The sequence below is a fragment of the Astyanax mexicanus genome, chromosome 11 (assembly GCF_023375975.1).
Source record: "Astyanax mexicanus isolate ESR-SI-001 chromosome 11, AstMex3_surface, whole genome shotgun sequence".
NCBI lineage: Eukaryota > Metazoa > Chordata > Actinopteri > Characiformes > Acestrorhamphidae > Astyanax > Astyanax mexicanus.
In genome coordinates this window covers 17,599,867-17,620,932 of record NC_064418.1, presented here as the reverse complement: position 1 = coordinate 17,620,932, position 21,066 = coordinate 17,599,867, and the positions used below count along the sequence as shown (strand labels likewise).

At 39.2% G+C, this 21,066-nt stretch overlaps 1 protein-coding gene across 2 annotated transcripts in view; it reads right to left on the bottom strand.

The window, feature by feature from the left end:
* dnah7 (dynein, axonemal, heavy chain 7) overlaps positions 1–21,066 on the bottom strand; it is a 234,257-nt gene that overhangs the window by 143,568 nt on the left and 69,623 nt on the right. For both annotated transcript variants that reach the window (XM_022680457.2, XM_049485303.1), the window contains exons 27-32: positions 20,872–20,999; positions 19,806–20,018; positions 13,644–13,742; positions 10,757–11,005; positions 7,369–7,518; positions 877–1,059 (exon numbers count right to left, since the gene is read on the bottom strand). In XM_022680457.2, coding sequence (XP_022536178.2) covers positions 877–1,059; positions 7,369–7,518; positions 10,757–11,005; positions 13,644–13,742; positions 19,806–20,018; positions 20,872–20,999 — 1,022 coding nt within the window. The remainder of the gene's footprint in view (positions 1–876; positions 1,060–7,368; positions 7,519–10,756; positions 11,006–13,643; positions 13,743–19,805; positions 20,019–20,871; positions 21,000–21,066) is intronic.

The following is a 21,066-nucleotide window of genomic DNA, read 5'->3' as shown; positions in this document are numbered from 1 at the left end:
GACCAGCAGCAGCAGCTGTAAGCCTGTAAGCCAGCAGCTGTAAGATTAGCCTAATTATTAATAACAAACCTTAAGGATGAGTTGTTAGATAATCACAATGTCCATGCTAGTTTACATGAGCCAAGTCTAAAAACTTAAAAGAGGCTAAATTAAACATGGTTGATTTTTTTTCATGAGGTCAAGATGGGAAAAAGACTCGTTATCCTGACCACCTTATACCAAAATACCAAGATGAGGGAAATGTGCAGCAACTCCAGTAAGACTCACCTGATTTTATCCTGACTTTGGAAATTTGTCTGCGGCAGTAAAATATTTAAAACATTTTCTGGTTTGAGGCAAGCTTTAGGCGTAAGGGCTTTATCAGGATTATATGGTGGAATTCAGATGGTCTATTTTAAATTTAGCTAAATGGTGCTGTAGGAGATGAAGTTGTATAACCATTTTAACATATTTATTACATGACAAAAAGAAAAAAAAAGCCAGTAAGGGGGTAAAAGATTCTGCTAACTAGACAATAGTGCTTTCTGACCAGAAAAATAAATTCCCGATCCTTATACAGTATATGGTAAAAGTGTTTGTAGGTCAATGAGATTTAGTTATGGTGTTTCCACACCACCCCCCCTTTTGGTGTTGGTTTCTAGGGAGGATAAGGGTCTCCACCAGAGATTTGTCTTCCATGGTCTCTGCTCGTTTAAATAAAGTTTCCTCTGGACAAATAGCTAATCTATTCTGCGGTATTGCTAACATATTCCGTTATTTCCAACAGATTTCTTGTTTCATAGGTTGAGAAATGTCTTGACAAAAAGGGACAAAAAATAAGACAAACAGCAGAGGATAAAGGTTTCCCCTCGCCAGTAAATGGCATGTTATTCTCACCGTGGCAGGAGACGCCACCTCCAAGTCCATGGGCTCGAAGATGAGGCTCATCTGCGGGGACATCTGGATGATCTCTCCGCTCATCAGGCACAGCTTTTTGTTGTCATCCAGCACTGTGTTCATGTTCTCGATCCACACTGCGTCTACTGGGCCATCAAAGATCAGCCACTTCCTGTCCGGAGTCTGAAGAGACAGAAGGGTGAATACAGTTACATTTACATTAATCAATTCTGATATTTGCTCAATAACATTCATAGTTGTAGTGATCTGTAGCTGTCTATAATGAGAATTATTCTGTTCATTATAAACTGATACATAAATGTTTTAAATGTTAAGACCGATTACTATCTAAAATATGACCTCAAACATTATAATGCTTAACATGGAATAAAGTCCCGCCCTTCAATAAAATCAACCTGCTGATTATGCTGCAAGTGGAGAAGGGTCAACATGCTGGTGCGGAAGCCCCGCCTTTAATGTGGAGATCTTCGCAAGTGCAGTAGCCAATATTTCTGTCTTGAGGTTTAGAGTCAATTTTAATGCCCGAAGATGAAATATATTTAGTGTGGGGCAATATGGCCAAAGTTTATATTACAATATATTCCTTAATTTCGAATAATATAAGTCTAATATAAACATAACCAGTATGAAGCCACCAGCTGTGGTGTACATCATCACACACTAGCACTGCCAGACTACAGTATCCTATAGTGTTCTGCCTTTTGTGCTCAGATCTGGGTTCTGAGTGTTATAAAAAATATAATAAAATGATATCACATGTTACTTACATATTTTTTATTGTGATATTAACTGTAATTTACTAGGGGCCCATCAAGCTAAACTGCCACAATACTAAAACCAATGGGAGGTTTATCTTATAATTATATATTATATTATATTATAATTTATTATATTATATCATAATTTATATTATTATAATTTATTATATTATATTATATTATATTATAATTTAGGAAATATTTACTGTAATTTTTGAGACATGAGTTTCATTTGGTGGTTTAAGAACGAAATATTGCTCAAGAGCGGGCCTTATTCACCATCCAATCAAAAGAAGGTGTTAACACGATAAACTCTTATTGGTGAAAAAGGCCCACTCTTAAACAACATTGCATCAATTAGCCATACTTACCACAGTAAGAAAAATGGCAAGAAAAGTAATGTCTCTAATTATTATTAACTGACACTAGCTAAGACACTATAAATTATTATTATTATAATATCATCCATCAGAATGTTGTAAATAATAACAAATTAAGAGATTAGTTTAAAATGATTGAATGTTTAATAGTGTCTTAACTAGTGTCAATTAATAATTAGCTGAGACTGTTTACTAAAAGTACTGTTTATTAAATGTACCCTTATTGTAAAGAGCTTAAAACCCACTCATGCACATTATTAAAAGAGCAGAGCTATGAACTATTCACTTTATAAACAATCATATATTTGACATGGACTATCTCTTAGGCTGTTTCTAAGGAACTAACTAATTTTTCAGTTTGGTCTGAATCAAAATAGCAGGTGTAAAAGGTGCTGTGAACCACAGTCCAGATCAAAGGAGCAAAATTTGCTCTGATCAAAAGAGGTGATCTACTGAACCATGGTGTGATTTGTCTGCAGGTTGAAACACTTCTAGAGGAGTTTCTTTCACACCATTTACAGAAAGCTTTAAAACAAACCAGATGCATCACGGTTAAACCGGATTGTGATTAGTTTGCACACTTTGTGCGGTTCGTTTGGGCAGCTATCACACCTATCAAATACACTCCCCAGGTTTGAGCTAAATGGCTATTTATGTGCAGCAATAACCTGATATATTACCCAGATAGTTACCATAGCATTAAACAAAGTCAAAGTCAAAGTGTTTTTTATTGTCATTTCAGCTATATACAGAGTACACAGTGAAACGAAACAACGTTCCTCCAGGGACCATGGTGCACATAAACACAGTGTAGACAGAACAATAGTGCAACAGTACAAAAGTGCAGACAGACAATACAACACAATACAGACAAAGAATAATAAATAACAAGACAGTGTGCAAATTATGCAGTGTGCAAAAAGTGTGCAAAAAAGACCAGTGAGGTAGTAATTACCTCTATTACACAGTGTGCAACAGAGTCCAGTGAGGTAGTAGGGTTTTTAGTGCTTTCCATTTTCTGGGGTAAGTGGGGTAAGAGTGTGTGTGCATGTACAGAAAAAACATCAGTTCAGTCTCTGCAGTTGAGGAGTCTGATGGCTTGGGGGTAGAAGCTGTTGCAGAATCTGGTCGTGCTGGACCGGATGCTGCGGTACCTTCTTCCCGAAGGCAGGAGGGAGAACAGTGTGTGAGGGATGGGTGGGGTCAAACTAGAAGTAGAAACAGTAGAAACTCTGTCTCTACTGATGTTCCTTCCATGCTAAGCTGTTTTCACAATAAACACTTTATGTGCAACACTAGTAGCACAACTCCACTTACTGCACATCAGCAATATTTTCCGCATTCAGTGATAAAGCAGCTTCACACTGCATAAATATTTGCGTAGGTCTGAAACACAGGAACTGTGCTAAAACAAACGAGACTGATGGAAAAGTCCTCTAAGTAAACTTCAAGTAAACTCATCAACTGATACAGACCAAAGAATCCGACTACAGGTGTAGTTGTATGCCCTAAAGAATACTGTAAGGAAGAGGACTGAGGCTCAATATTCTAAAAGGGTCAGATATTTCAAATCAAAATCCCAAAATCACAGTGTGGTTAAATGTTGACCCAAAAGGCAATCTACACGAGAATGGCACCCTATTTTGTCACTGTTGTACTGAAAGCTTGTTGTTCACACGCTAGTTTGTTGGTATATAAGCAGAAAAAAGGGTGCTCATGGATAAGTGTGCTACTGTGCACATTTTCTCAGCTAGGTGTTACAATGGTTTAAAATGTGAAATGTAAAATGAAATCTGCATTACAGTAATGTCTTACATGATTTTATAGATATCTTGGATAACGTAGATATTAGAGGTGGGGCAATATATTGATATTGCGACATATTGTATATTTTTGATTATATTATATGAATTAATAGCATAAAAAATAGATTCTGCTGTATACCACACAAATTCACCACACACTGTTTGCAACTCACTTCAATGGTTAAGGTATTCAGTATATACGATGCAAGCAGAAGAGCACAGTTTTCCTGTGAAGTTCCATTCAACTTAGTCGAATGGTCCAAAATTTAAGAAAGTAAAAAGCACTGGATTCCAAACATGCATCGACTGAAAGACTGCATTTCAGTTATTAAGAACACTGAACAAATATGATTAAGGAGCTTCAAGTGTTCCAGCAGGCTAAAGTTCTACCACTAAAATCACAAGTTAGAATCCCAGATCAGCAGCAGCAGCTGAGTACAAATGAGCATATCTAGATATAGATGGCACACCCCCCTCTCATCACTCCTAATGTGATATTGGCCTGCACATGTATCAGAGCTGGGGATCTGGCGCTTTCCTCTAAGTGCATGGACTGTGTTGTAATGATGAAGTATTGGCGGCAGCTGGAAAAGAGGCAGACTCTGATGTCATTTATTGGAGGAGAGTTGCATTTGGAGAATTACTAGTGATCGAGGGATTTCATTTCACAGGGATTGGGTCATTGTCTTTTCCAATTGTGGAGAAAATATGTTACCATTGCAGTGAGGGCTGCATGATATATTGTTCAAACATTGCCATTGCGATGTTGCTGCTTGAGAATCACGAGGGGGCGGGGGAGTGCAAGCAGGGTGGGGGGGGTCTTTAGGGGGGTGCAGGAGTAAACACGAGGTCCCCACATGGTTGGTCACGTGCTTGTAAATGCATGTGTTGGAAGCTGTGCACCTCAGTTTAGCACAGTTTCGCTGAGATATTTCCAGTTATAGCTGAATTCACACGTTTAATGCCAGAGAAAACACTCTTGTAAAACTTTTAAAAAGCTTAAAGGGTCAGTTACTGTTCTTTTTCTGTTTTCCTCGTGTTTTGAGTTCTCGGCGCTGACTCAGATCTTGATCGGCCCTAATAAAAGCTTTACCTTACCTTAATCCCAGATTATTCTTTTTTATACTGAAAAAAACCTAGACAGACAAAACCTCCTGGCAAAATGCTGCCAATCTGTTACCCTGTTCGGGTCCCCTGGAGCGAGGCACTGACAAATCAAAGTTTAAGTGCTTGACACACAATCATAAAGCACAACCCCCTACCTGTGAAACCCATCATCCGTCCTATTGTCTCATTTTTCCCCAATTACAGCTTTTACAGCATGCCTGCTCCGTTCCTCACTGCTGTTTGGAGGAAAAGCGTTCCTCCTGCCAGCGATTGCCTGGGCACTGCCATCCGTTCTGCTAACGAGGCAGGAAGAGAGGAGCACACTTCAGACTGCAGACTCCTGGGAGCTCGGCTATGACTCTGCTTTGAAATCGTCGATGGTCTGACCCTAAAAGATGACACTGATTCACACGTCTGGTTGTCATGGTGATGGCGAGACCTGAGCCTTAGCCCAAGCGCTGAGCCTATGTGCTGCTTTAAAAGCTGAATCTTTTGACTTGATTAATCTTTTATTTTATCCATGCAGAGAAGGTACCCAAAATAATTAGCGCATTATGTACAAGGCATTGGAGTAGCAGTTTTAACATAAATTTATGTTATGATCTGTTGATGCATGAAAAGTTCGTTAAGTCATCCTCAAGCTCTTTATTAGTGGTCAGTTCTAACCACAGGTCTTGGCTGACAGGGCCAGAATGCGGCTTGTTTTCAAGGCGGTGATGCATTGAGAAGACTGTTCTATTATAAGTTTAATGTAATCTTTAATGGCTTTGCATAAATGAATAGCTCCACCTTGTGGTGAATCTTAGAATTTGCCTATGTTTCTGAGGTCATATAGGATGCTGTTGTAATAACACATGGAGAGTGGTCAGCCATTACCAGTTTATCATCTGCCTGAATCTGCTTTCATCCTGCTGTTTAATGGCATCCTCTTTATGTATTTACATATATATTATGTTTTTTTTATAAACCTGCATCAGTATAAATTAGTATTTGTATGTTTGCCATGCCATGTAGATTTTCCCTTTGTTTGTTGTAAATATGTAAATAAGCATTAAAAAACTTATTAATGCTGGGCTGTATTTCTTTACAGTTTCATTCTTTTCAAATCATTAAACCTGTGGATAAAGAGACATATGTCTTCACAGTCGTAGTTGAAGAAAGGTGTGACTATCATCTCTTGTGTGAATAGAGAACAGTACAAAGATCACCCTGCCCAAAATAAGAAAATAATTCAGAGAGGCTGACAGTAATTATTCTAAAACCTAAAGTAGCACTTAAAGAATAAACACTGTTCAAATCAATGGTTTAATATTTATTAGAAATACTAGTATCGGGCCCAATACCATGCTCATTTACATAGTAAGAGAGATGTTAATGGATTTATATCTTGTTAATGGATATTAAGTTTAGTTTTCCGAATTTCTCCAGCACTAAGGCTGGAGCATTAGCATTGGCGCTAGCAGTTAGCCGCTAATGCCACCCGGCAGCGCTACACTGAGAAACCCTAAGTGTTCCGGTAAGCCAGGGCGATATTATCTAGCGGTTCTTCCCACGTAGCTTGTTTCAACACGGTAAACGTCTAGGCTACAGTCCGATATACTCACCTTTCAACGGTGATTATATCGGACAGCAGCTAATGCTAATAGCAGCTAATGCTAATGCTGCTCCAGCAGTGCTACCAGTGCCAACAAGCTGCAATAGCAACATCCAATACCTGTGATGAGCAAGATAACTCTTGCCTTCGACAACTTCATCATTTGAGAGAGAGAAAGAGAGAGAGAGAGAGAGAGAGAGAGAGAGAGACTAAGAGATAGCAAAAGAGAGAGAGCATGAGTGAGCGAGAAAGAGAGAGAGAGTGCAAAAGAATGACAGAGACAGAAAGAGAAAAAGATCTTTAAACCCCAGCAATTCAGCATACTGCTCTTACCATGACAAAAAACATAAAGTACATCCTGTGAGAAGCTGGAGTATTCTTCTGAGACTCACAGCTCATTTCTTACCCCACGCTAGTGCTAAGACCAGCAGCGCTTTGTTTCCATCCATCTCTGGGTGCTTTTAGAAGTATGCATGGAAGACCCAGGAACTGACCCCTGCTTTCTGACACTGGACCATTCTCAGAATACATTTTTTATAGATGTTTTGTAAACTTTATCCAGATTTTAGGATAAAAGGACCACATATGTTCTGAAATTATTTATTAATTAAAAATTTACTGAATAAAATCTCTCTACACTGAATTTTTTTCTTCTCTAAAGATGACAATGACAATGACAATGTTGATATGTATGAAAAGAATACAGATTCTTAACTCCTTTACAACATACACACACAGAGCGGTTACAATGCGGAATGCAGCATAAAAAGACAGAAAAGACGGACACACACCTGGTAATACTGCATAAAGTGTGAAATCCTACACACCTGAGATGTAGCGAACGCTCTATAGCTGACAGCCAGGATGCCATCCGACCACTCGTGGGAAACTGGGTCAAACTGACCATAGAGCTGGCCCATGGTGATGGACTTTGGGTTGATAACAGTGATTTGCACCTTATTCTCCTCCATCAGGCCCTGTATAAGAAATAATAATGTTATTCAAATAAGACAGATTTTTTGTTTTTCATTTATATAAGGACATAACATGCTCCTGAAATCTGTAAAGCTCAAAAACATGATGTATTGAAATGACTGGACTGAATTCATCTTCAATATACATAATATGAAATCAGCATTCAAGGTATGGATTCTATAAGAGTATCTGATGTTGTTCTGTGGTATCTTACAACAAGACTGGTATAACAGCAGATACTGTATTTTTCACACTATAAGGTGCTCTGGATTATAAGGCACACTAACAATGAACATCTATTTTCTGGTCTATTTTCATACGTATGGCGCACTGGATTATAAAGCACATTTTAAGAGACACTAAAAGGAACTTCTAATTTAGCAGGTCTCGCCGCTGGGTGGTAGTTGTGGGGGGGTAGGTAACTAAGTTGAGAAAAGCTAAGCTAAGTAAACAAAACTATAATAAAAAATACTTTGATTTAAAATCAATCACTGGATGTAGAACTACACAGATTTATCTCCTGAAAACTGTTTCTTTGGGTAAGTAAAGTGCTTTCGTTTATTTACAGTAAGCTTAGATTCCTGAATTTCTCTAGCTAGTTTTAACATTAGCATTAGCGCTAGCGGTTAGCAGCTAATGCCGGGAGCGCTACACCAAGAAACCCTGAGTGTTCGCCCCGTGTAGCTTTTTTTTTAACACGGAAAACGTGTTACAGGCTACAGTGCAATATACTCGCCTCTCAACAATGAAAGAGCTAGCACAGTTAGGGGCTAATGCCAACACTGCTCCAGCAGTACAAGCCGAGGTTAGGTGCAGGCTACAGGCTGATAATACTCACCTCTGAACTGGGAAATAGCGGTTAGCAGCTAATGCTAATGCTATAATGCTAAACTGAAACGCCTGTATAATGTTGTACTTCAATGGAGTGGCTTTACTTCTCCTTATAACCTGACTGGTTAAATTCATACATAATGCACACTGGGTTAAAAAGTGCACTGAATTTTTTTTTTTTTAATTAAAGGATTTTAGTTGCGTCTAATATTTCGAAAAATTTTGTACTTTAGATCCTGTAAGTTGTAAGGTAGACAGAGCCTCCATGGAGCATTAGTACAAACCCTGCTACACTGGATGTCTTTCTGTAGAGCACTTTATTCAGGTACTGACAATTGCATACAGGGAACACCCTACAAGACCTGCCTGATGTTCTGGAGATGTTTTAACCACTACAAAGGAGCTGCTGTAGATAATCAACGTTTTTCATTTCATTTGTCAGTGGTGCTAATGTTCTGAATATTATTATTAGTATTTGAAGAAATGTGTCCAAACAAAACAACTATTTGGACCTTGGCTGTTTTGCATCAAATTAATTGGACCCTCACATTAACTGAACACTAAATTCATTTTAATGCAGATGAGAGTGGTTTGTTTCATGACCTATGAGATTTCTGCATGGAGTAAATTATATTAAATTATAAATATGTACTGCTCTTTAAACCTGTGCTGAATAATTGAAAAGTAATAAAAACTGTAATGTTTAGATTTTGTGAGATATTTGTTCTCAAAAACATGTTTTTAGGTGTGCTGCCACCAAAAAAAAGAAAAAACCCGACCTCACATTTGAAGTCTGAAAGTTGATATACTGTGAACTATTGATTGTAATGCATGACATTTACATAATTTATATGGGACCTGGCACCTCTAGCTCAGAATGTGTGGATCTGTGGTTGTGTGTTATTCTCTGCTGGGCTGCTGCTCTGATCTCTGTGAGCTGCAGCTGAAAGTGGGGCAGCCTGATGAAAGCTGACTCTTGGATCTGAACTTTGCTGGTTAAAACTCTCTTTTTATTTTTTTTTGCAGTTTTTTGTTCTGCTGTAAAGCAGCTTAAGGTTTGAGAAAGGTGCTATAATATATACAGCAGCAAAAGCTGACCTGACTTTATCACAAGTTTCATTTTTAATTTAGTTATTCTGCTCAGATCTGACGTGTCTACTTTGATGATTCACGTTTGTGAGGGTACATGATTATTTAATTTCAATAAACATGGACGCATTCTCTGCACATATGACAATTAGGAGTGGGAATCAAAGGGCATCTCAGAGTATGATACTATTACAAAATTTGCCTACAATAACGAGGAGATCAGGATACTGTACATGATACTCGATACATTACAACACAATTCTCCATAATACTTCATAGCATCAGTGTTACTGAAGAACATAAAATACTCCTAAATAAGCAAATACCAGAAATCATGGGTTTATTGGTGTCATTAAACAATACACAATGAATAGAATTTAACAACCAATATTCTTCAGGTTTACTCTATTTATTTGATGTGGTAGTCAAATTTGAGGGGCCACGAATTGATTGAAACAATATGACATTAGGAGTGGGCAATATGCCCCTAACAAAATATTATGATATTTTATGCTATTTTTGCGATAACAATACTCATAATTGGCGATATGACAAAACACTGAATTAAAAAAAAAATCTAGAATGCACTACTGCAACAAAATAATTTTTTATTTTATTATTGTATACGATATGATATAATCTGTCTCTAGTAAATATATCATGGGAAATGAGAAAAGCGTGAATTATTTTTTTTTGCTAAAAACAGCAAAAAAGTAGTACTCTGATGTGATATTTAGGGGTGGATGATATGGCACAATATTGTACGGTATATTTTCAATCACGATTTTAAACAAAAAAAGTGTTTGTCCTCCACAATCCCCCAACCTAAACCCAAATGAGAAGTGTTTACAGATTTGGGATGAGCTGGAGCTTTATAGCATGAAGGAAAAGCAGCAACTATTGTTCAGCACCTCCAGGAACTCCTTCAAGATGCTAAAAAAAAACTATTCAGGTGCCTCTCCCTCATGAAGACACTGAGATTAAAATACCAAGACTGTGCAGATCTGTCCTCAAAGATAAATGTGGAGATTCTAAATTATAAAACATACTCTGGTTTGTTTGACACTTTTTGTTTACTAAATAAGTCTGCATGTGTTCCTATACAGCTCTAATATCTTCTATATTAAATTTATAATGTAAAAAATGCTAAAAAGGAAGAAAACATTGTATAAGAAGAGCTGTGTCCACACTGGTACTGGTACTGTAAGTAGTTAATGATAGTTTCTCTGCATTTCTGGATATGATTTGGACTTTTGAATGTTTTGGATTTACAGAATAATCTTTAGCAGATGTTCTACAGCACAGGACAGGCTGCATTACCTTTTCACAGATATCATTCAGTGCAGCAGCCAGCACTCGATAGGCACTGGTCTTCCCTCCAAAAGGCTCCCCCACCAGCATGAAGCCGTGACGCACGATCATCATCTCGTACACCTGCAGGATCTTCTCGGCAAAGAAGTCTGTCACCTGCAGGTTCATCTTGTCGCTGTTCTCTTTAATGGCCTCCTGCAGAATACGGTAGTCTGGTTTGGGGAGCTTCACACCGGGGAAAAGATCTGAAGTGATGCCCTGTGAAAAAGAGACATATAAACGACAAATAAATGAGACACAAGAGGAAAGAACCACACACAAAGTTAACTTGGGATAGTTCTAAGTAGGAACTTTCAACCAGTCTTATTAAGTCAGTAAAGCCTTATCAAGTCTAAGAAGCTATCTCTGAGTGTCTCATTAAATCAGTTGTACACAGAGTACTGAACAACTTGGACATGTTTCCATGCTGTATGGACATGTAAAATACTGTTTAATTTAGTGCTATCAACTAGTATTACTACCAACATATTTTAATAATTTGTAACAATGCTAACAATAATATGTGCAATGTAAAAAGTGTAACATTTTGTATGGATTTACCATTAAAAAATAAAAATATATATTGTTAACCTCTTGCGACCCTGTGTCCTCATAGGAAGATTATGTCACATTTCTGCTTCTCTGCACCATGATACTTATTTTTTAAATGTTGACCCTTTGGCCATATATGAAGACACTGCCTGTACCATCTAAGGGTCACATGAGAAGATTACACCGAACAAATTGAAAACAGAATGGTTGGTCCCAGTTAAAAGTTTCTACAGTCAGTCCAGACAGAAACATGGGCCAGGTTAAAATTTTAATGGCAAGGATAATTTGCAAATGTTAAAATTCAAAACTAATGCCCCCATTTGAGGACATAGTTTTTTTTGCAAAAATTACTTTCTTTACCAACACAAAGTTTAGTTTTTATACTTGTTAGGTACTACTATTCCAAAATAGCTAGAAGGAATAAAATACAAAATTGTCATCAAAATGGCAGTAATTAACTAGCAGTAGTTTTGCCAGCATACTGTAATTTTACAGAGCCTCTACTGAATATCCTTTAATTAAATATACTTTCCTAGAATGGCTGAAAAACTGGTGCACAAAAATGGTTAATGTAAAAAAACAATCTACAGAATCTACTTTAAACACTTTATATTGTACTGTAAGGAAATATAAATATAGTTAAACTGCTAAAATACATTAAAGCACTCCCATTTGCTCCAGGCATCATTTATATAATGGACATGTCCCCCCCAACTACACCTCACCATTAGTGTGTAGTCTTGCCCACCAAGGATCCTGTCCCTTAAGTATTCAGTTACTTTATATAATGCTTGACTGCCTGTCTGGAACTGAGAAACTTTAAAATGTGCTTTGAAAAATAACTTTTTTTATATAAATCTCTTCCTTGGTGAGCAATAAAAAAAAAAAAAACACATTCCAGTGACTTAAAACTCTCAAGGTTAAGTAAGTACCGGTATTGTAAGCTATGTGGTGGCACCTCTGCAGACAAGACTTGTTAATCTAATGCATCTCACAAGTAAACAGTGCACCCATACCCAACCGCCCAGATGACAGAAAACAATACAGAGCTCACTGGACCAGATGACCTTCTGTCATTCCTCCAAGGTCAAGTTTAGACACTTGTGTGTTGTAGGAAATTAGCAATGGAACTATGTCCAGCCTGACACACTGCAGGGTGCAATGCAATGTGTGTTTTGACACGTTCCTCATGACTTGTGCCACAGGTGCACTCCTGTTAGCTTGACCAGATGGGTTGGCCTTAATTGCTCTTGTGTTTACTGGCCATCCAATAACCTTTAGACAGTCCTTGGTCCACCCCCCTTTGACCACTGCCAGTAGGCTCTTACCACGAGTCTTGTCTTGTCATTTGGAGATGCTTTGTCCCAGTCATTTGGTCATAACAAGTTGGTCCTTGTCAAAGTTGTTCACGCCTACCTATTATGCACTGCAAAAAATGTTCAACTACTATGTAATTGAAATATGTAAGTATATATAAAAAATTGAATACATCTTCTTATTTAATGTTATTTTTTCTTGTTTCCTACATTGTTAATGAATAGTGGAGTCATCCAGACTATGAAGGAACCCATAAAAAACCATGCACTAACTTAACTTGGACAGTCCTGATGAGAGCCAGTTTAATCATAACTTTTTTAATGGTCTTTGCGACTGCACTTGAGAATACATTCAAAGTTATTGAAATGTTTCAGACTGTCTGTATTTTTTTCTTCACTAGTTAAGTTCTTGGCATAACATGGAACATTACTCAAATAGGGCTATTTACTGTATACCTGTATACTCTACCTCTTCAAAACACAACTGAAACAAAAGCTCTCAAACACATTAAGGGCATAGTTTGGATGACTTTAGAACATTTTCAAATAATAAAAAAACACTGAATTAAAGGTGTGCAAAGGTTTGTTACAGTAGGAGTTTTCCATGAGTTCTCAGTTCAAATTCAGATGAGCAACTAGTTTCACTTGTGTTCCAACCATGAGTATCACCTCTATCCATAAGCTTGTTATTGTAGTTCAGCTAATGCACATGTAAGGTAGGCGAGGACCTATCGAGAAGCTTTGGTGTACACACTATAATAATAATGTGTTCATATTAGTCTCTGATCTCCTCTGAATGTGATCAGTTGGGATTACGATGCACCTTAAGATGCACTGCATCCCATTCACACCTGTACTAACTGCTGCACACTTACAGTCAGATCTCCCAGAACCAGAACGCATGTTAATTCTGAGTATGAACAGGACCTTTGTTCATTCAAGATAATGAACCTGGGTTTTACATGTATGCATGCATTTGTTTCTTTTACCTCAAATAATGGCAGATCATGAGCCAAAAACTTAGGAAGGTTTACGTCGATGATGGATCTCAGCAACAGAATGTCCTCGTTTTCCTCTGGGAACTTCAGCTACAATAGTTAAAAACAGAGAGAGATAGAGAGAGAGAGAGAGAGAGAGAGAGAGAGAGAGAGAGAGAGAGAGAGAGAGAGATAGAGTAAAAGAGTAATGGGAAGAAGAGAGACATATACATATTGAGAGGTCAGATTCTGAGGAAAAGGCTTGCCTGGAATACAACTCTTTGATCTCTTTTGGGGAAAGACTAATTCAAACACTCCTTCTGCGCTGACACATATTTTTGCTCATTCGTCGCCATCACTGTCATTTGCAAGTGGAGCCCAGGAGGCCGAGAGCACATATTTTCTCTCCAAAAGTAATTTCGCGACAGGCAAAAGGGTGCAGTCCCGAGTGTGATGGCGCAAAAATTGGTATTGATGTATTCATTCTGGGGAAATGGTATAAAGGACACAATGCTATTTAAATGGGAAAACAGCGGAGGGAGAAGAGGACCACTTTCAGGGACAATTTCTCCTCTCTCTCCATTTCTCCTCACCCATTTCTGATTTCATAAGAAGAACAATCTCTGTGTCTTTTAGGCTTTCAGTCACTGATAAAGGAGTAGAAAACCACACATCTCACACTTCAGATCAATGACTGTATATATAAGTAAGGACTACACAAAGTCTCTCAAAACCACCACAGGTCTAGAGCCTCTGCTGACTGGTGGCAGTACTATATGCTCCTGTGCAAGGGGTGTCACAATGCTATCTTACACCCCGCCAACAGTCTTTTGTTTTTCTTCCACCTGCGTCATTTAATGGGTGTTGTGGTTTCAAAATGTGTTAAGGTTAATTTCTGGTACATTACTATCTTGGCAATGGAAAACACAGGTTCTCTACTGGCTAAATACAACCTAGACAGACATCAACAGTCATATGTTCATTGCTATCTTGCCAACAAAGGCATGCCGTGCATGCCCAACACATGTTTACCCTGCTTGTTACACATGCAAGGACATACAATCCACTTTAACACCTACAATAATACAAAATAAACTATCATTGAATGAGGGAGTCAATTTCCTCTGCTAAGAAGTGTTGGATGTCCAGGTAGCTATGACATTGAAATAGTAATGGAAGATTTCTCTCCTAAAATTGTTTATTTGGGTGTGTAATGCACTTTCATTTATTTACAGTTAAACTTAAATTACTGAATTTCTCCAGCACAAAGGCTGGGTGCAGCAGCATTAGTGTCTAACCCCTCCAAAAGTGCTAGCAGGGGTTAGGAGCAAGCAACAAACAGATAAAACTTCCCTCTGAATGGGGAAATAGTGAGCTTGGTTAGCGGGTAATGCTAATGCTACTCCAGCAGTGCTAGCAGGGGTTAGGAGCAAGCAACAAACAGATAAAACTTCCCTCTGAATGGGGAAATCGTGAGCTTGGTTAGCGGGTAATGCTAATGCTACTCTAGCAGTGCTAGCAGGGGTTAGGAACAGGCAACAAGCAGATAAAACTTCCCTCTGAATGGGGAAATAGTGAGCTTGGTTAGCGGGTAATGCTAATGCTACCCCAGCAGTGCTAGCAGGGGTTAGGAGCATGCAACAAGCAGATAAAACTTCCCTCTGAATGGGGAAATAGTGAGCTTGGTTAGCCGGTAATGCTAATGCTACTCTAGCAGTGCTAGCAGGGGTTAGGAGCAAGCAACAAACAGATAAAACTTCCCTCTGAATGGGGAAATAGCGAGCTTGGTAACCGGTTAATGCTAATGCTACCCCAGCAGTGCTAGCAGGGGTTAGGAGCAGGCAACAAGCAGATAAAACTTCCCTCTGAATGGGGAAATAGCGAGCGTGGCTAGAAGGTAATGCTAATGCTACTCCAGCAGTGCTAGCAGGGGTTAAGAGCAAGCAACAAACAGATAAAACTTCCCTCTGAATGGGGAAATAGTGAGCTTGGTTAGCGGGGAATGCTAATGCTACTCCAGCAGTGCTAGCAGGGGCTAGGAGCAGGCAACAAGCAGATAAAACTTCCCTCTGAATGGGGAAATAGTGAGCTTGGTTAGCCGGTAATGCTAATGCTACTCTAGCAGTGCTAGCAGGGGTTAGGAGCAAGCAACAAACAGATAAAACTTCCCTCTGAATGGGGAAATAGCGAGCTTGGTAACCGGGTAATGCTAATGCTACCCCAGCAGTGCTAGCAGGGGTTAGGAGCAGGAAACAAGCAGATAAAACTTCCCTCTGAATGGGGAAATAGCGAGCGTGGCTAGAAGGTAATGCTAATGCTACTCTAGCAGTGCTAGCAGGGGTTAAGAGCAAGCAACAAACAGATAAAACTTCCCTCTGAATGGGGAAATAGTGAGCTTGGTTAGCGGGGAATGCTAATGCTACTCCAGCAGTGCTAGCAGGGGCTAGGAGCAGGCAACAAGCAGATAAAACTTCCCTCTGAATGGGGAAATAGTGAGCTTGGTTAGCGGGTAATGCTAATGCTACTCCAGCAGTGCTAGCAGGGGTTAGGAGCATACAACAAACAGATAAAACTTCCCTCTGAATGGGGAAATAGTGAGCTTGGTTAGCGGGTTATGCTAATGCTACTCCAGCAGTGCTAGTAGGGGTTAGGAGCAAGCAACAAACAGATAAAACTTCCCTCTGAATGGGGAAATAGTGAGCTTGGTTAGCGGGTAATGCTAATGCTACCCCAGCAGTGCTAGCAGGGGTTAGGAGCAGGCAACAAACAAATAAAACTTCCCTCTGAATGGGGAAATCATGAGCTTGGTTAGCGGGTAAAGCTAATGCTATTCCAGCAGTGCTAGCAGGGGTTAGGAGCATGCAACAAGCAGATAAAACTTCCCTCTGAATGGGGAAATAGTGAGCTTGGTTAGCCGGTAATGCTAATGCTACTCTAGCAGTGCTAGCAGGGGTTAGAAGCAGGCAACAAGCAGATAAAACTTCCCTCTGAATGGGGAAATAGTGAGCTTGGTTAGCGGGTAATGCTAATGCTACTCCAGCAGTGCTAGCAGGGGTTAGGAGCATGCAACAAGCAGATAAAACTTCCCTCTGAATGGGGAAATAGTGAGCTTGGTTAGCGGGGAATGCTAATGCTACTCCAGCAGTGCTAGCAGGGGCTAGGAGCAGGCAACAAGCAGATAAAACTTCCCTCTGAATGGGGAAATATTGAGCTTGGTTAGCGGGTAATGCTAATGCTACTCCAGCAGTGCTAGCAGGGGTTAGGAGCATGCAACAAACAGATAAAACTTCCCTCTGAATGGGGAAATAGTGAGCTTGGTTAGCGGGTAATGCTAATGCTACTCCAGCAGTGCTAGCAGGGGTTAGGAGCAGGCAACAAACAGATAAAACTTCCCTCTGAACGGGGAAATAGTGAGCTTGGTTAGTCGGTAATGCTAATGCTACTCTAGTAGTGCTAGCAGGGGTTAGGAGCAGGCAACAAGCAGATAAAACTTCCCTCTGAATGGGGAAATAGTGAGCTTGGTTAGCGGGTAATGCTAATGCTACTCCAGCAGTGCTAGCAGGGGTTAAGAGCAGGCAACAAACAGATAAAACTTCCCTCTGAATGGGGAAATAGCGAGCGTGGCTAGAAGGTAATGCTAATGCTACTCCAGCAGTGCTAGCAGGGGCTAGGAGCAGGCAACAAACAGATCAAACTTCCCTCTGAATGGGGAAATAGTGAGCTTGGTTAGCGGGTAATGCTAATGCTACTCCAGCAGTGCTAGCAGGGGCTAGGAGCAGGCAACAAGCAGATAAAACTTCCCTCTGAATGGGGAAATCGTGAGCTTGGTTAGCGGGTAATGCTAATGCTACTCCAGCTGTGCTAGCAGGGGTTAGGAGCAAGCAACAAACAGATAAAACTTCCCTCTGAATGGGGAAATAGTGAGCTTGGTTAGCGGGTAAACCTAATGCTACTCCAGCAGTGCTAGCAGGGGTTAGGAGCAGGCAACAAGCAGATAAAACTTCCCTCTGAATGGGGAAATAGCGAGCGTGGTTAGCGGGTAATGCTAATGCTACTCCAGCAGTGCTAGCAGGGGTTAGGAGCAGGCTATAGGCTAAAAATACTCCCCTCTGAACGTGAAAATAGCGAGCGCAGTTAGCTTCTGCTTAAAGGTATTTTGGACCATTCTTTTTTACAAAACATCCCCAGTTTCAATCTCATTTTTCTTTTTCCATATCCACTGTCTAAATCCATTAGAATTGCTTTCTTGTGTTCTGAGACTTCTTGTTTCGTTACCCAGATGATAATTGGTTTCCCATGTGAGTCTTGGTTCTTCTCTAGGTTTATTTTAATGCTTTGAGAAAGGTTTTTTGGCATGGTTTAAACTGGTTTGCTTAAAATAGCAACCAGACTCCGCTCTATGTCATAGTGCTATACAAATAAATTTGGATTTAACTGAATTGTGGTGCATCACGACAGAACACCTTGAATCTTGAATAAATATTTTTCCAATGAAGAAGCTAATGTACAATCCATTATATTCTCATTATGTTTTTTAAACACATTTGGTCATACAGACAACTGGTATGTCATCAACCATTACTGTATTTAGACCTCAGCTGAATAACCAATACATTTAAAAGACTTTTTTTTGGTTACAATCAGTTCCAAAGTAGTGTGGAAAATCTGTTCAGTGCAGTGCACTTTAAATCTAGATTTAGAGTAAAACTCCTCTTATTCACAGTCAGTGACACACAAGTGCTTTTAAAAGAACAAGTAATGTGATTCAAATGTAACCCTTTTGTTGGCAACCAAAAATAGATACGTACAAGCTTTAATCTTAATAAGATACAAGATACCTTTTTGTAATTCTCTGAAATGATAGAATTTGATTCATGATAAAGTTTAAGAGCTGATTCACTGAAATGTTTACTTGTTCATGAGTCAGATTGAGACTTATATTTAGACAGTACATGATGTGTTGGGCTATGCAGTTGAAGTAAGCACTGTACAGTAATGAGTAAAGGTGATATGGGGCTTTCCAGTTGATCACTTCACATCAGTGTTGCTCTCAGAGCTGTAAGAGAAAGGCAGAGTCTACTCTCTACTGAACTGCTTTGCTTTAACCCAAAGAAAGAAAGAGAGAGGGAAAGAGATTGTATATAAGGGAATCAGGCAGGATTCTGAATGAAGTGGCTCAAACAAACAATATTATAATAAGCAGGGGTGAGAATTAATGAAGTATAATGACTTGGTTACTGTATTTTAGAAGATAAAAAATCTGCACTTCTGTCTCTTTTTACTGTTTACTATTACTGACCACATTTTACTCCAAAACTCTTTACTTTAACTGGGGTGAGACAATATATTAATATCACATTTAGTTTGCATAGTTACCTAGAATGACCTGCTGGTAATATATAAAAAGTAATATGACAATTACCCATATTTTGTATTGATGCAGAATAACATAATTTTATGTTGTGTTGTGTTTAGTCCGTGGCACAGGGACTCGCTACTTTTGATGTCTGTATAGGTTGAATTTAGCCAGTGGTGCACCTGTGTTTTCTGTTGTCAAGATAGCAATATGTCAGAAATGTACCTCAGAAATGCACCTAATCAGCAGCTCTGTTGCTTTTCATAATATACAGGGGTATGGAAAAGTTTGTGCACTCTGATAATTTACATAATGTTTCTTTTTAAATCAATACTTGTTCAGATCAGTAATTATGATATAGTTAAATATAGGCACAGTGATATTTGAGAAGTGAAATGAAGTTAATAGGATTTAGAGAAAGTGTGCAATAATTATTTAAACAAAATTAGGCAGCTGCATAAATTTGAAACATTACATCAACATTTAGTAGATTCTCCTTTTGCAGAAATAACAACCTCTAAACACTTCCTATAGATTCCAGTAAGAGTCTGGCTTCTGGTTGAAGGTATTTTGAATCATTATTCTTTACAAAACATCTCCAGTTTAGTAATCATACAAACACAAAGCAAAAAAGCCTTAAAGTATTCAAACGAAAAAGTTAATAAATTAACTGCTTGTTTCACACTCGCCTCTTTAAAAAGCACACCACTAAAAGATCAGTTCAAGGGTATGGATGGCACATGTTTTGTATTGGCCAACAAAGCCATTAGTCTGAGCTGGGGAACATATTCAACCATGGCCATGTGTGACAGGATTACCTTCAGGTTGCCTGCAGCGGTCAGCACAGATTTGACGGCCCTCATGCCGTAGTCGTAGTGACTCTGAGAGGACAGCTGTTCGGAGCACAGCCTGTAAGTGGCCACGATCTTCACGGAGAGTGGACGGGCCGTTACGAAGCCACAGGAGTACAGAACAATCTCCGCAATCAGGGCATAGTCTGGCACCATCATCGCCACGGTCCGGAATAGCGCCTGCAGAAGAGATTCGAAGAGAAAAGAGGAGAAAAACACTCTTCAAAATAAAAGGGCTACAAAGGATTCTTAAAGCTTTCCCACAGAAGAGCCATATGTGAGAGTGTAAAACACCCCTCCACAGTACATTCACATTCAAAAGTCATGGGACAGGAGTATGTAAATTTATTGTTAAGAGGTACCACAGGACATTGGCAACATTTGCAAAAAACCCACACCTTTTTAAGCCAGGAGAAGTTTTTTGGAAAATGAGGTTAAGATCTGGTCAGCACACATAAATTCTGGGAGTTGGGACAAGGCCTGATAATGACAGTGGACATAAATTTCATCCACATTCAAAGCAGGGCACCCCACACATATATCTCACAGGTCAGTGTAGTGTTTTTAACCTTCCATAGGACATGGCAAAAGACAAGGGAACAAATCTAGTTCCCATCCCAAGACATTTGGCGTTTCATTGTATTATTCTCTTTAAATTTCTCTTTAAATGAAGTCTGTTATAATCTTTTTTTCGCCAAGCAAAAACAATAAAGGCTGACATGGTATCAGAAGGGTATTAGTGCTATTAAATACAATCAGTGTTGAAAATTGAGCTGAAATTGGCAAACGTCCTCAGCACCCTTATTTTCACGGTGACTTAGCGCAGTTTTAATTCATGCTCAGCCATTAATAACCCAATTTTCAAGGTAAGTCTGCAAGTCTGCAACAATTATCAGCATTAAAACAGGATTAACTCCAGCAGAATGAGGAGAAAATGGTTCTGTCTTTGAAGTGGTTTATGATGAGGGTTTTACAGACAATCACAACATCAGTTAATATACTGGTATTATTTGGACAGCATGGCATGTAGTACCTTCAGGTTGTCCGGAAGTTCAGAGCGGCCGGCGTAGCCCGGGTTCATGGTGATGAACACGGCGCAGGTTGGGTTGAGTGTCAGCTCGGTGCCCTCAAACAGCAGCTTCTCCGAATGGTTTGCAATACCTGCAGAGAAACACATAAAAACAGAAAATGTCTCATATGACTTATTCTTAATACCTCAAAGAAACTC